At 39.2% G+C, this 14,809-nt stretch overlaps 1 protein-coding gene across 7 annotated transcripts in view; it reads right to left on the bottom strand.

The window, feature by feature from the left end:
- The window catches only part of CSNK1G1 (casein kinase 1 gamma 1), a 194,006-nt gene that overhangs the window by 43,471 nt on the left and 135,726 nt on the right, over positions 1-14,809 (bottom strand). For all 7 annotated transcript variants that reach the window (XR_002344535.1, XR_002344536.1, XR_002344540.1 and 4 more), the window contains exons 5-6: positions 3,856-4,007; positions 1,845-2,079 (exon numbers count right to left, since the gene is read on the bottom strand). Coding sequence is in view for 4 of the 7 variants with exons in the window: in XM_021093855.1 (XP_020949514.1) it covers positions 1,845-2,079; positions 3,856-4,007 (387 nt within the window). In the remaining 3 variants the exon portion in view is untranslated. The remainder of the gene's footprint in view (positions 1-1,844; positions 2,080-3,855; positions 4,008-14,809) is intronic.

Here is a 14,809-nt window from a genome sequence, read left to right as displayed (position 1 = left end):
CCTATAGAAACCTCTCTGGTTTGAAACTGCGGCCAGAGTTCACAGGGATGAGACAACCATCTGTATGTATTTTCTGTAATATGGACATTATAGACAAATACGGTGACAAGTTGGATCTGACCTGGAACTCAGGAAGTCCACGTTTGGAGATAAACTCCAAAATTCCAGTAGAAATGGCTACACCAAGAGATAAAAGAATCCAGTGTGATGACAATAAATGCTTAAGTCATATTTTGTTGAATAAATGATAACTACCACTATAGAGCCTTCACTATTATCAGGTACTATGCTAGACAGTTTATCAGCATTATCTCATAGAACCCTATTTCAGGGCAGATGTGACAACTGATGCTGAGGGAAGAAGGTTATTGGACCACCTGGCTTTAAGCAAAAGAACCAGAACTTACATCCCTTTTACTTAACTATACACTGTACCTTATACAAACAACACAGATACCCATCCCTTTTCTGTTCTTGCCTTTCTTAACAAAAATAATAAAATCATAATACAAATGCTGAGCCCAGGAAGCAGGCATTAGAACAACATCTTGCAGAGTCTGTCAGGTAAGCCAAACAATCATGACTACTATTTACCACACAGTCTGTCTCCTTATGAAATGGAAGGAAGAAGGGACTGAGAGCTGTGCAAGAGACCTGTGTTACATATACCACTACTCGCTCAACCCTCAGAATAGCCTCATGAAATAGCACTCTCTTTTTACAGGTAAGTTTCAGGGAGATTGAGTAACTTGTCCAAAGTGACACCAATAAGTGGCAGAGGACCTTTCAGTCTTATCTCAAAGTATTACCTTTAGATAAGTGAGAATATCCATGTGTTTACCAAAGAAATCCTGACAGTATTCATTTCAACTCAGGTCATATCATACTACTTTGTAATGTCATTTTTGCTCTTTGCAAATAGTGGAATCCTCATCTGAATACCTGCACAGTCTACTCAATGAACCAGCTCTGCAGCAAGTTACATTAGTCTTTAAAATACTTATTAGTATACAACAGTTCAGTACTATTTAAACACCCTACATAATTATTTATGTCTAGGAGCCCAATATTCTGTTTATATGTCTATTCTCTAGGGTGGTGATTTTCAAATACATCTTTTTAATCACCTTGGAACCTTTCTTCAAACAGAATCTTCCAGGAAAGCCCAACACACAAAATAGATAAAAAAAGGGAAGCTTTCCTGGAGAAGCTGGCAAGGACCCAGGTAATTCCCTACTGGGCCTTCCCACTGTTTGTTAGCCTTCTCTCCCCTGGACTTGTTCCTCCAACAAGTAAGGCCTTCTACCTTGACTAGAGCTTTTAGCAATATCTGTGCAAATTGTCTACCCTAAATAAAATTCAAGACTCAAAAAAGCAAATATGTTTTCACTGAGTAAGATACAGGCTTTTCCTTGAAAAATGAGTCGTGAAATTATGCACAGAGAACAGAAGCCTACTCCGTGTTTTAGTGAATCACTCTTCCCCAAAGCAGCTATCAGCCTGATGTCCCTTTCAGAATTGTTATAGAGAGGGTTATTAGTATGTAAAGATCAAACTCATCACTAAACTTACTAAAATGATGCCACCTTGATTCAATAATTCAAGTACCCACACTGCTGAGAAACGAAGTATTTGGAAACAAAGAATAAAAAATCCTCAAGTTGTTAACAGTATACTTAGGAAAGTCACTAACTTACCATCTTAATTTCTCAAGTATAAAAATCACTTACCCTGTGAAGCAATAAGAATCACAAGTTGTAATGCATAATGGGTACAAAAGTGTTACTGGAATAAAAAGTTGTTTTAATGACCTGCCCATTTTATGGAGCTGAAAATAAACACACCTTTGCCAAGATGCGTGTTGATAGACATATATCTTGCAGTTCCAGTTAAGCTTTTGTGCTCCCTATAAGGTATATGTTTTTTGGTTTCAGGGTCAATATATTCCTTGGCCAGTCCAAAGTCTATAATGTGTATAACATGCTCTTTTTTATTGCCTTGTCGGCCAATCAGGAAATTCTCTGGCTTGACATCTCGGTAAATGAGATTCTTTGAGTGCACATATTCCATTCGGGAAAGCTAAAAGAGAGAAAACAATGATGGAAATACTCTAAAGAACTTTATTGTAAAAAATAATACATCAAAATGTTTTCTTTTATCAGCCGAAAGTTTTAATTACGGAAAGTAAAATAAAACTCATTTCTTTCACCACTCAGAGTCACTTTGTTCTTAAAAGCCAGAACATATTTTCTGATACAAACACATATATGCCAAGTATCAAAATAAGAGGATTTTAAAAAAAAGGACAGAAAGTTCAGCTAAAATGATTAATACACATTTTCACCTCAGAATGTAACAATTTGCAAATGATGAACAGAATTAGATGTCTTCATGTCACTTCAGAAAGTAAGCATTTCAGAGGACAGGATATCAGAATATGTTGGTGGCTTTTGAAGAAAGGAGTCACCACCACATTCACCTTCTGCCCATACCTTCCTGTACTCAAATAGGCTCCCTAACCCAGCTCTCTCTGCTGCAGAAATAAGGAAAAGTGAGGCCCAGAGAAGTTAATACTGGACCGATATCACCAAGCTAATTAACAGCACAGGTAGGAAAATGGTTTTTATAAGAAAGTGAACATAGCCCAAAATAATAATCATAAAATTATTCCAATTTCAATAAGCTCATTTCTATCTTTGAAACTTTTCTACTTGGTATAGAAAAAGGGAACCCTGGACATGTGAATTTCTGACTCAAAAGTCAAGATCTATTTTCTAACATTGCCAAGTTTTTACTGTAAAGTGGGTGAGACCATCACCATTTCATACCAATAAAGAAGCATCTATAGCCTTCTGTTGAAAGGCTGATGAATTTTTCAAAGGAAGTGTCTTAAGTGTTCCTTAAACTGACACTGGTGTGTAATCTGGTATGAGCTGAGAGAGTTGTCTCTTCAGCTATGCCAGTCTCTGTGAGAATTAGAAGCTAGAGAACTAAGGCAGATTTGTGGTCACACAACTCCAGAATCTGATTTTAGAGCAGTGAGTTTCATTTCCAATCTTTTTTTTGGGGATGTGCACAGTGTGTAGCAGCTTGATGTGGGATCTCAGTTCCCAGAAGAGGGACTGAATCCCGGCTGCAGCAGTGAAAGCACCGAATCCTAATGACTAGACCACCAGGAGCTCCCTACATCTCCAATCTTTTTCTTGGATGCAGTGGTAAGGGGAGAGGGAGGACATGACAACATTTTATAGCCATGTGTTTAAAACCTGTAAATAAACCAATGAAGAAATGACTTGCATCTGTACAATTTCACCTGATCATCCTCTTTCTCCCTATATACACTTCCACTTTAGTTAAGGGCCAAGTATTATTCCAAGGTACAAATTTTTTTTTTTGGGTCCTTTTAGGGCTGCACCTGAGGCATACGGAGGTTCCCTGGCTAGGGGTCCAATCAGAGCACAGCTTCTGGCCTATGCCACAGGCACAGCAATGCCAGATCCGAGCCGTGTCTGCGACCTACACCACAGCTCATGGCAACGCTGGATCCTTAACCCACTGAGCAAGGCCAGGGATCAAACCCGAAACCTCATGGTTCCTAGTCGGATTTGTTTCTGCTGCATCTTGATGGGGACTCCACAAGGTACAAATTCTTAAAATAGGACAACTGACAAATCCTGTGTGACTTCTCTGGGTTATAACTCTTTTTGTCCCAGCTAGCTTCCTAGAATGCCATCAAGCCAGCGAGGGTGCATTCACTGAGTGTTACTACAGCTGGTAAATCATCAACAGGGACGCAAGATATGGCAGGGGGCCCCATCCTGCCTATCCTTCTGCAGAATAGCAATGCCAACTTACCAACTGGATGGCTATCATTAATACGGTCTTCAAAGTAAAAGTTCGGTCACAGAGGTCAAACAAGTCCTCCAAGCTAGGGCCAAGAAGCTCCAGCACCATGGCATTATATTTCCCACATGGTCCAAAGTAGTACACTTGTGGGAGACCATCACCTGAAAGCAGAGGGAAACAGGATGCAGAGTGAGGGACACAAAAGCCAAAATATGAGATCACTGCATTAGCATTAAGTAGATAGAAAGGAAAAAGAATAGGTGAGATCTTCATTTTCTTTCACAGTCCTTACTGGAGAACTTAAATTGAACACAATAGCTTCAAAGGTAACTAATAATGTATGGGAAAGGCTGTCATTGCACTATATGTTCAAATAAGCAGTCATTTAAAACCAGACTGCCAAAGGCATTTCCACTGCTACCTAAGACAGAGAATGGTCCCTGATCCACTGCTGGATGAGAGTGAAACTATTCTCCCCCAAGGATGCCCAAAAAGTGCAAAAGGTTTAAAAGATGGCGGGTGAGCTCAAAGGCCAGGCTAAGAGAGTTGTTGCATTTGCACTCTCTATGCTTACTGCCAAGGCCACATGGAGGTGGAGCTGTTTGCAACTGTTGCCCTGAGGAGAACTCACACTGGGGGGGTGAGGTCACAGAGGATGCAGCCTGGTCTTCTTCTCATAGGGAGTCTCTGTAGTTTCCTGTTTTCTATCAATTGGAACAAAGTCAACAGACTGGGTTTGGTTACTGATAAGTAATTACGAAAGGCAAAGGAATAAAAACACAAGGCTGGGTTTTCCCCAGATGTGAAATTCATAGTTAGAAAGAAACCAAAATCTAGACTTTCTCACCTAAGTGGCAACCTGTGAATGAATTTCCCCTTAAAGTGTATTGTAAATATGAGGCACTCAGTAAATATATATTAAATGGCAACAATGTGAACAGTGGATATGAATGAGACTACAGAACTTTTAAAAAATATCTGGTCTCCTGGAGTAGAAACACTTTCATCTTAATACACTCATGTCCACCACAGTCTACAGTTGTACATGCTGCAAATTCCTGCTTGCTCCTGCCTATAAGTTCTCTCTTCATCTCCCCATACTCTCTTTATTAGTAAAGGTAGAATACAGCAGAGGCAATTCTATCTGCTGTGATCTGAATGTCTGTGTAACCCCAACATTTGTATGTTGAAAACCTAATGCCTAATGTGATGATTTTATGGGTGCCTCTGGGGGTGCAGGGCCTTCATCAATGGGATAAGTGCCCTTAAAAAAAGAGACCCCACAGAGCTCCCGGCCACTTCAGCCACATGAGGACACAGCAGGAATCCACAGGCTGCAGCTCAGAAGAGGGCCTCCACCAGAACCTGACTATGCTGCTAACTCGACCTGTGACTTCCAGCCTCCAGAACTGTGGAAATAAATGTCTGTGTTTATAAGCCACTTGGTCTGTAGTATTTTGTTACAGAAGCCCAAATGGACTAAGACAATACCTAATACTTAAAACTTTAACCCAGTGTGCCCATCCTTCTCTCTAGGACAAGTCTTGTCTATGTGGAATCAGTATGAGTCATTGCTATGATATGTGTTAATCTATTTCGTGTGCTGTATCAGTCTATCTCATTCCATCTAAATAGTAAATGGCTTGGTTTTTAGTGTTTTTAATAGGTTCACACCAAGCTCATACCATCTACTAGAGTATACTCTGCTCCTGCTAGCTCCATAAATAGCCAATGAATTGTCCTTGAGGTTGTTTCCATTCTCCTTATCTCCAAAAGGAAACAATTTAATTTGAAGTATCTTTTTTCCCCTGTTGTTTTGAAGAACTCATTCTCCAGTTCATTTAAACTATATAAAACCTAACAGCTGTTCCCAATAAGTCCTGCTGAGAAATCCAAAGCAGAACACTATCAGAGAGATTTATTGCTTTTATTAATCAGACACATGGTAGATTGTGGTTTGGAGATCTGTGAAATTTACATCCTATACAATAGTTTCTGATGTTATTAAATTTTGATTTTTCCTAATATAAATATTATAGTCTTCAAAACAGGTTGTGGCAGATCTGTTGGTTGCCTGCCCAATATCCATTCCCTCCTTTCTTAATAACAGAGTTCCTAATTATTGCGAATAGCAACTAGCCCAGTTACAACTTTCCTGTGTCCCTTGGTAACAAGAACGCCTAGTGAGATGGAAGCAGAAATTGTTGGATAGGTTGGTTTTAGAAAAGTTCTTTTAAGAGAGTTGACTCAAGTTGAAGTTATGCCCCTTTGAGATGGCTGAAGCTCCAGAAATCATTGAGAACCACCAGATACCTTGAAGATTGAAGATGGTGCCAAGATGGATGGAACAAAATTAGAAGAACCTGTCCCTGACAGCTGTGACGCAATCACACCAATGTTAGACTTCTCTTCCCTCTGGATGTTTCTGTTTTCTTTTTCCTCTAGACGTTTTTTAATCCAAAAGAAAAGTAAGTCTCTACCTTGACTGAACTATTGTTACTTGGATTTTTTTTTTAACAGCCAATCTAATCCTAACTAATACATACTTTTCCTTTAGTTGGTTATTAGATTGCCAATCTAGGCACAATATCTTCTTTCTGACGTACAAGCTACAAGTCAGGTCTACATGTAAATATAGCATTGGCATAATTTTCTAGATTTGCTGCCAATACTTAAGGATCAGTCTAAAAATGAGACAGATGATCATCCTGTTCTTGACAATCTTCAGTACCAAATCTAGGCGTCTCTTGTCAGAATTTTCCATGTTTACGAAGAAGTCACAGAAGCTTTCTGGATGATATCTCTAATTTCTAACTATGAGTAATGTCACTAGTAACTCCTGCCTAGTATCTTCAAAGATGTGAGGAGATCCTGCTGGCTGCATTTTTGCTCCTTTTATTAAATACTCTGAAACTTCATAATACCCCATCAGGCTCTGGGATGCTTAAGACGATGTCTAGATTACTGAGTGGCTTTGAAGCCTTTGTCAAAGATGGATTAAGTCCAAGATGCTAGTGCTGAAAGACTTTAAATCAGTCTTGGATCTACCTATGGTTCTACTACCAATTCTGAAAATTCCTTCACCTCTCTGTTCTGTTTTCATCTTTAAAGAGGAGGGGTTCAGATTGGTTCTCTTTAAATCCCAAATTTTCATTATAGCTAGGATCTCCTAGATTCCTCTTTGTAAAGCCATAGATAGAACCAATATCAATGAAACTCTGTCTACATGCTATATAGAATATGTGTGATACAAATTCAAATATAAGCTGGTAGTGGTAAATGGTAGTGGTACGCAACTAAAAGTGTGTCTATTAGAAACATCTAAGACTACAAAACAGATACAGTGACTTCACTTCAAACCTAGCAAACCAGAATTTCTAGTAGTGAATGCATGCATAGCTCCACAGCTGATTCAGAAGTGCATCTCAGCTGGAAAACTCTGTTATCTAAAGGGTAGAAATGAAGGGCATTGCTTTCTTTTGTGGATAATATGAGGACTCAGAAAACACTGAGACTAATCTTTTTCAGTTCTTTCACGTGAGAACAAGTGGACTCCCTTTTGAAAGGAATCATTTTAAGGCCATTTGAAAGACTTGTCTGGGACTTCCCTGGTAGCCTGGCAGTTAAGGATTCGGCCTTGTCACTGCTGTGGTACAGGTTCGATCTCTGACCCAGGAACATGCTCCAGGTGCAGCCAAAAAAAGAAAAAAAGAAAAGAAAAGAAAGACTTGTCTGTTTAGAGTTTCTTAGGTATTACAGAAAATTAGCTGCTGAATATAAAAGTCTCCTTGGGAGATGTAGCCACAATTTATTAGAACTATCTGTACAGGAGTTCCCATCATGGCGCAGTGGTTAACGAATCCAACTGGGAACCATGAGGTTGAGGGTTCGATCCCTGGCCTTGCTCAGTGGGTTAGGGACCCGGCGTTGCCGTGAGCTGTGGTGTAGGTCGCACACGCGGCTCAGATCCCGAGTTGCTATGGCTCTGGTGTAGGCCAGCAGCTATAGCTCCGATTTGACCCCTAGCCTGGGAACCTCCATATGCTGCGGGAGCAGCCATAGAAAAGGCAAAAAGACCAAAAAAAAAAAAAAAAAAAAAAAAAAAAAAAAAAAAAAAGAACTATCTGTACAGATAAAGATGCCCACACAAGTTTCATTCTATGTTCCATGTTTCACATGACTGCCCATAAACTGGCCACTGCTGGTGATAAAAGACACAGACACAGGTCCACTAAGAAAGTCTGTCTCTTTGGTCAGAGTTTACTGCATAGTAAAGATTTATCATCTGGGCTGTATTTAAATGAAGAAATTCTGGATTGTATGTTTTATTCTTCTTTTGCAGACCCATCTCTAATCCACTGTTTCAGAAAATTTTAATCAATATTACACTGTGAAATCCTTTAATAAGATTGGAGATGAGAGCAAAGCCTTAAATGCAACTCATGTGGAAAAACAAGGTACTTCCTACAAGTAATCTGAGGTAAAAGGAATGAAGTAGGAGAGGTAGGCAAGGTTGTTACGCACTAAATTCTTTGATCTGTGGTGTTCCAAAAACTAAGGTAGTATAATAATCTCTCATCTGCTCTGAAAATAAAGCATGAATAAGATCTCCCTCATGTATTAGTCAACTGCATAAAAGCCTGATAATTAAAGAAGTAGATTCCAAATATTCCTCTTCTAAAGGATTGCCAACAGATTTCATTATGTTACCTTCAGCCACAAGTTCAATCTCTTAAAAAGAAAACTGCAGGTTATACACATACTGTACATGTTATCGTGTATATTTTCACAGGGAACTATGAAACAGTTTTTCCATCCATAAATAACATATCCTTGTAAATCCTGTTGGACATATGGCCCACACACATATCAAGCTGCACAGCACAGGAAGTGAGGTGCACAACACTATAGCTAATTTTCAGTCTGTCACAGATTAAACTTGGATTAAATATAACAAATCAAGGATAATGGCTTCTTTACCATCCAAGCTGTTCCCTAAAAAGATTCCATAATGCATTATGAGCAGTAACTACTCTAAGTAGAGATATTTTTAAATGCACATCAGGCTGAGAACTGAAATAGAACCACCTTGAAGCTTTTGGTAATTTGATCACATTATTGCCTAATAATTAGCCTTTCATTCTTTTTGAAAAACTAAATTACCTAGCTATGAAGCAAATTCAGATCAGTCCCATACCTCCATTAAGATCTGGATGTTAAAAAAAAAATCTATATTAATATTTCTATTAAAAAATCAGTGTATGTCTTCTAAAGTCAGGACTGGAAAGAACCTTCAAGGACATAATGACTTCAGCAATTCTCTTCTTTCGTTTTGTTCATATAGTTTCTTTTTTAATTTTTAAAGAAATAGGGTAGTTTTCCCTCCAAAGTTAAGCTGTCCTTGGTCCCATCAACGGCAGTGGCTTCTAGCACAACCACTGAATGTTCTTCAATGTTTACGAGAGACCAGGGAATTACTGATAATATGGGGAATTACCATAAGGAGTATCAATAATAAAAATATTAAACAAGTCTATTAAGCAAGAAAGCAGAAAGAACAGGCAGACAAACATGATAGCAATCCATAGGAAGAAGTGATAGAGGAAAATGAAAGTACAGCCTTTGAAACTCAGAAAATAACTCTATAGGAGTTCCCGTCGTGGCTCAGTGGTTAACGAATCCGACTAGGAACCATGAGGTTGCGGTTTCTATCCCTGACCTTGCTCAGTGGGTTAAGGATCCGGCATTGCTGTGAGCTGTGATGTAGGTTGCAGACTTGGCTCGGATCCCACGTTGCTGTGGCTCTGGCATAGGCTGGCGGCTACAGCTCCAATTCGACCCCTAGCCTGGGAACCTCCATATGCCGCAGGAAGTGGCCCTAGAAAAGACAAAAAAAAAAAAAAGAAAAGAACTCTATAAAAATGACATATTATTACAAAAATGAGACAATACACACGTGTTTTTCTTTCAAAAAAAAAAAATAAGTGTCCCTCTCATTTCTCTGACTCTGAAAAATATCTTGATACAATATGAACCAGTTCAACATATGAATCTACTCAAAATGCTGGTTTAACAACAAAAACAACTAGACTCAGAATTAAAGAATCAGGATTACTTTGTTTTACCTACAATGAAAAATGTTTGATGATCATCTTGTTCACTTGGGAAATGGAATACTGCTAGACATATGCTGCTAACATGAGATCAAATTTGTATGGTGGGAAAAGAGAAGGTGAGAAAAGGCAAAAGCAAAAGAATAATCTCAAATTTCTGAGCCACAGAAATCCAGCTTTTGCAGTTTCTCTATTATATACACAAACAATTACAAAGGCCTTGAGCCTCAAAGCAGGTTCAAAGTTTTAAGCAAAGGAGTCAGAAAAGAAAAGTCCAAGACAGGACAGGTTCCTTCGGTAGTAGATTGCATCAAAGGTTAAAAAAACAAATCAAAACAAAACAACACTTTAAAATGTACTGTGTATTGGGGGTGGGAGTGATGGGGTGGGGGATCCTTTCTCTTCCCAAAAAGACTCAGCTCAGAACTGGTAAATTTAGGAGTTCCCGTCATGGCTCAGTGGTTAACAAATCTGACTAAGGAACCATGAGGTTGCGGGTTCGATCCCTGGCCTTGCTCAGTGGGTTAAGGATCCGGCGTTGCTGTGAGCTGTGGTGTAGGTCACAGACGCGGCTCGGATCCCGTGTTCTGTGCCTCTGGCATAGGCCAGTGTCTACAGCTCCGATTCTACCCCTAGCCTGTGAAACTCCATATGCCGCAGGCGCGGCTCAAGAAATGGCAAAAAGAAAAAAAGAAAAAAAAAAAAACTGGTAAATTTATGGGATTAAAAACAAAAACAAAAACCCAGGCGTCCTGTCATGGTAGAGCAGAAGCGAATCCGACTAGGAACCATAAAGTTGCGGGTTCAATCCCTGGCCTTGCTCAGTGGGTTAAGGATCCAGCACTGCCAGTAAGCTGTGGTGTAGGATGCAGACTTGGCTCGGAGTTGCTGTGGCTGTGACTAGACTGGCAGTAGAAGCTCTGATTTGACCCCTAGCCTGGGAACCTTCATATGGCTCAGGTTCAGCCCTATAAAGCAAAAAAAAAAAAAAAAAAAAAAAAAAACCTTTCAAAACCTGTTTTACTCATTATTCCCAAAGCCCCAGCACTAGGTTATCTCCTGTCACATACATGGTCACAGCATGTCTGGAGAGGTCCCCAAGCTTTTCGTACAAATTATCATTGATATTTCAAAATCAAAAGAACCCTTCCTTCCTTGTTATTTGTTCAATGCTACATTAAACAATTTTTCACTCAAAGTATACCCATATCACAAAAGTCCAGCGGCCATAAACTGCTTTACAGTTTATGAAGTATTTTTATATAGGTCCTCCCATTTAATACTAACAAGTACATATAGGAATTACTATTCTCATTTTATAGGTAAGGTAATTCACCTGAAGTGACTTGCCTAGGTCATGCATTGAGTGGAACAGTCAAGACCTAATATGCCTCCCAGTTTCAGGCTCCTTTACTCTACTACATCGTAGGTGGGGAATCAGACATGACTTGCTAGATGCCGCCAAAACTCTAATCAGACTTACAATGTAGAAGGCTGACCCCTCCGCCAACAGTGAGCTTCCTAGGAGACTAGTTAAACTTAAACAGTCAATTGTCACAGGATGTTTCTTTACAACTTTCCCCTACCCCCTACTCAAAACCATTATCCACATTCCAAAGGAGACTGCCTCCCCCTAACCTTTGAATACTGACATAGCCCAAGAACAAACCTGTAATAAAAATAGAAACTACCCCTTCTCCTATATAACTAATTGCTCCCTAAAACTGAGGGAGCCTGAGTTTTGGGCACCTATCTGTGCCCAAAAGTCCATGGACATCTACAGTGGCAGCAAGGACTTCCAGGTCACATTACTTTGATAGGAGATTAACCAATTCTATAAAGATTCAGTAAAACGTAGTCTAAGTATGGACTTAACGAACAATCACAAGATATTGATGATGTTGATAGATTATGAATTTAAGTAATAAAGAAAGAGTAATATTTTCCTTACAAAAGCACAGGTAAGATTCTATTAGGAATGCATTAGTAGCATTTTTCTCATACAACTACCAAGTAGTCAATCTTTAAATCAAGCCTAAGAAATTAAATGCATCATTTAGGAATTCAGAGGGCAACATGGTATATGTTTAGATTAATACAGAAAGTATAAAAAGCAGATAAGCATATATTTTCATTAACTTTGGACTCATTTAACAAATTGATTCCAGAAGTCTCCTTATTGAAAAAAATACAATCAAACCCACTAAGACACATAGTCTAATCACAGCATAGAAGCAGAGTGTCCCCTCTGAACTCTCTTAACATCCTTTCTTAAGCATCGAAATAGCCCTAGGAGAGTAAAGTACCAAGCGTTATGCTCATTTTCTAAATGGGAAAGTAGAGGTTAAGTGGCTTGCCACAAAACTGCTCAATGGAACAGATGCCATAGCCTGCCATTCTTTTCTCATCTGAGCTTTCACGCAAATAACTCTTCAGTTAGAACAGATGTGACCTGGTGGAACATTCATGATGACCTTATAATTCTGGTCACTGAGGAGGCCCAAAGACATCCAAGGAAGCATAGTGAACTCACTTATCTTCCTGATTTTTATTAAATCTAAGGAATAAGTGCTGCAATGTCCCTGCTTCCAGTTTCAAATTCAATTACGTTTAAAATGTCTGGCGATCAGTTTGTCCATTCATCAAACATCACAAGTTAGAACAGAGTGCCAAGAAAACAATAAAGAGGGGCTTCTAACCTTGACTGAAGGGGTTGGGGAAGGCTTCACAGGGCAGGGACACAGACTTGAGTCTTGAAGGATGGAGTCAGGAAGCTGATTGGGCTGGAGTAGGGAGAGTGAATCTTGGTGGCTGAGGGAGCAGCAAGCATATAGGTAGCAAAAGCACAGAAACAAAAGCAGGATAACAGCTCTCTGAAATTAGAAAAACTGAGGCTATTTTGCTCTCACCTGGAGTTCCTTTTAATTCTGAATCACCTATTGGTTAAGCAAATGTTTCTGAAAATTATGGCAAAAGGTTATTAACAAAGTTGAAAGGGCAGAGATATCTTAGGAAATAAAAAGAAGATGAGGAGTTCCTATGTGGCTCAGCGGTAATGAACCCGACTAATATCAATGAGAACTTGGGTTCTATCCCTGGCCTCCCTCAGAGAGTTAGGGATCCAGCATTGCCGTGAGCTGTGGTGTATGTCATAGATGCAGCTCAGATCTGGCATTGCTGTGGCTGTGGTGCAGGCCAGCAGCTACAGCTCCAATTTGACCCCTAGCCTGGGAACTCCATATGACAAAGATGTGGTCCTAAAAGGAAAAGAGAAAAAAAAAAAAAAAGATCAAACGAATAAAGGGAAAATAAGGATTTTATCTGAGGACTGTACGTACACCCATATTGCCTTAGGACCGCTTTAATAGTAGGACTAAGCATGTACTAGAAACACCCTAGCATTGCATTAAACAGCACTAATGGAAATAATAATGCAAGCCATGAAAGAGAACCATGAATTTAATTTAAAATTTTCTAGAAGCCACATTTTACAAGTAAAATGAAATGGGTAAAATTAAGTTTAATAACAGGTTTTAACTCATATCAAAATATCATCACCTCAGCATGATCAATTAAAAAAAATTTTTTTGTTGTTTTTTTGCTTTTTCAGGGCCGCCCTTCCCAGGCTAAGGATGTAACGGAGCTGTAGCTGCTGGCCTATATATAGCCTCAGCAATGTCAGATCTGAGCCACCTCTTCAACCTACACCACAGCTCACAGCAACCCTGGATCCTCAACAATTGAAAAATTATTGAGATATTTTACATCCTTTTTTTGGGATACTAAATCTTTGAAATTCAGTTTGTATTTTAAACTTAGAGCACATTCAGATTAGCCACATTGCAGATGCTCAGTAAGTACATGTGGCTAGTGGTTCAGCCTTGAAAGGAGTATGAAAGATATGAGAGAGACTGGCTTACATACAAAAATGGAACAGACAAGAGGTCCTGTACTTAGCAATCTCCATGACCCAGACCAAGAAGCTCTTCTTCAGCCCACAAACTCCCTCCTTCCTCTGAAACTCTCCAGAACTGCTGATTCTGCTCACCTGGAGCCAATCACAGGTTGTCTCCCTTTAAGAGTGTAAGTTAGGGGACATGCGTACTCTTAGTCACCACTGTATCCCCAGGGCTTTAGCTCAGAACAATACTTAACCCAAGTGGGATGCTCAGCGAACATGTCTTTAATAAATGCATGAAGAGACAAATACCTGCCTCTGGGCTTTAGCTTCTTTTGTTCTTGGAAGGATTTCTTTACCCTTCTATTTGAAAATGTCCAAGTAAATCACTCTGCTTTTTGAAAATTCAGCCCCACAGCTACCACCACCTTCTTTATAAAGACTTCCCTGTTTTCCATCATTAGAAACCTTTTTGCCTTCAGAACTTCCCTAAAACGAATATGTAACTTAAATAACATTCTGCTGTCTTAATGTGGCTTATAGTTATTTACATGCCTTAGTAATAAGCTCCTTGAGAGTAGCATAACAATGTCTTACAATAAACATTTTGAAAGCTCAATAAACATTAAGTTTTCCTTCCAATGGACACAGGCCATATTACCTCTAACTTTGGCCCTAAAATTGCTCAGCATAGTGCTATGATCACAGCCGATGCTTAGTTTTTGCTAGTGAAAACTTCATCTCCTTGTATTATGACAAAAGTAATTATTAGTAAGAGACTGCTACAGGTCAGTAAGAAAAGTTAAAGCAATATAAAGTATAAAGAGGAAAGTGTAGAGAAAAGTTATGTGTCAGACTGTTAAAAGCACAGAAGAGTGCAGAGGTGTAGAGAGCTAGGTGGAATATAAATTACTTACTTAGGAGTCATTGAAAAAAGATGAAAATATTGGTC

Source organism: Sus scrofa, chromosome 1 (assembly GCF_000003025.6).
Source record: "Sus scrofa isolate TJ Tabasco breed Duroc chromosome 1, Sscrofa11.1, whole genome shotgun sequence".
Taxonomy (NCBI): domain Eukaryota; kingdom Metazoa; phylum Chordata; class Mammalia; order Artiodactyla; family Suidae; genus Sus; species Sus scrofa.
Note: the sequence above shows the minus strand (reverse complement) of the source record. Positions and strands in the feature narration are given on the sequence as shown.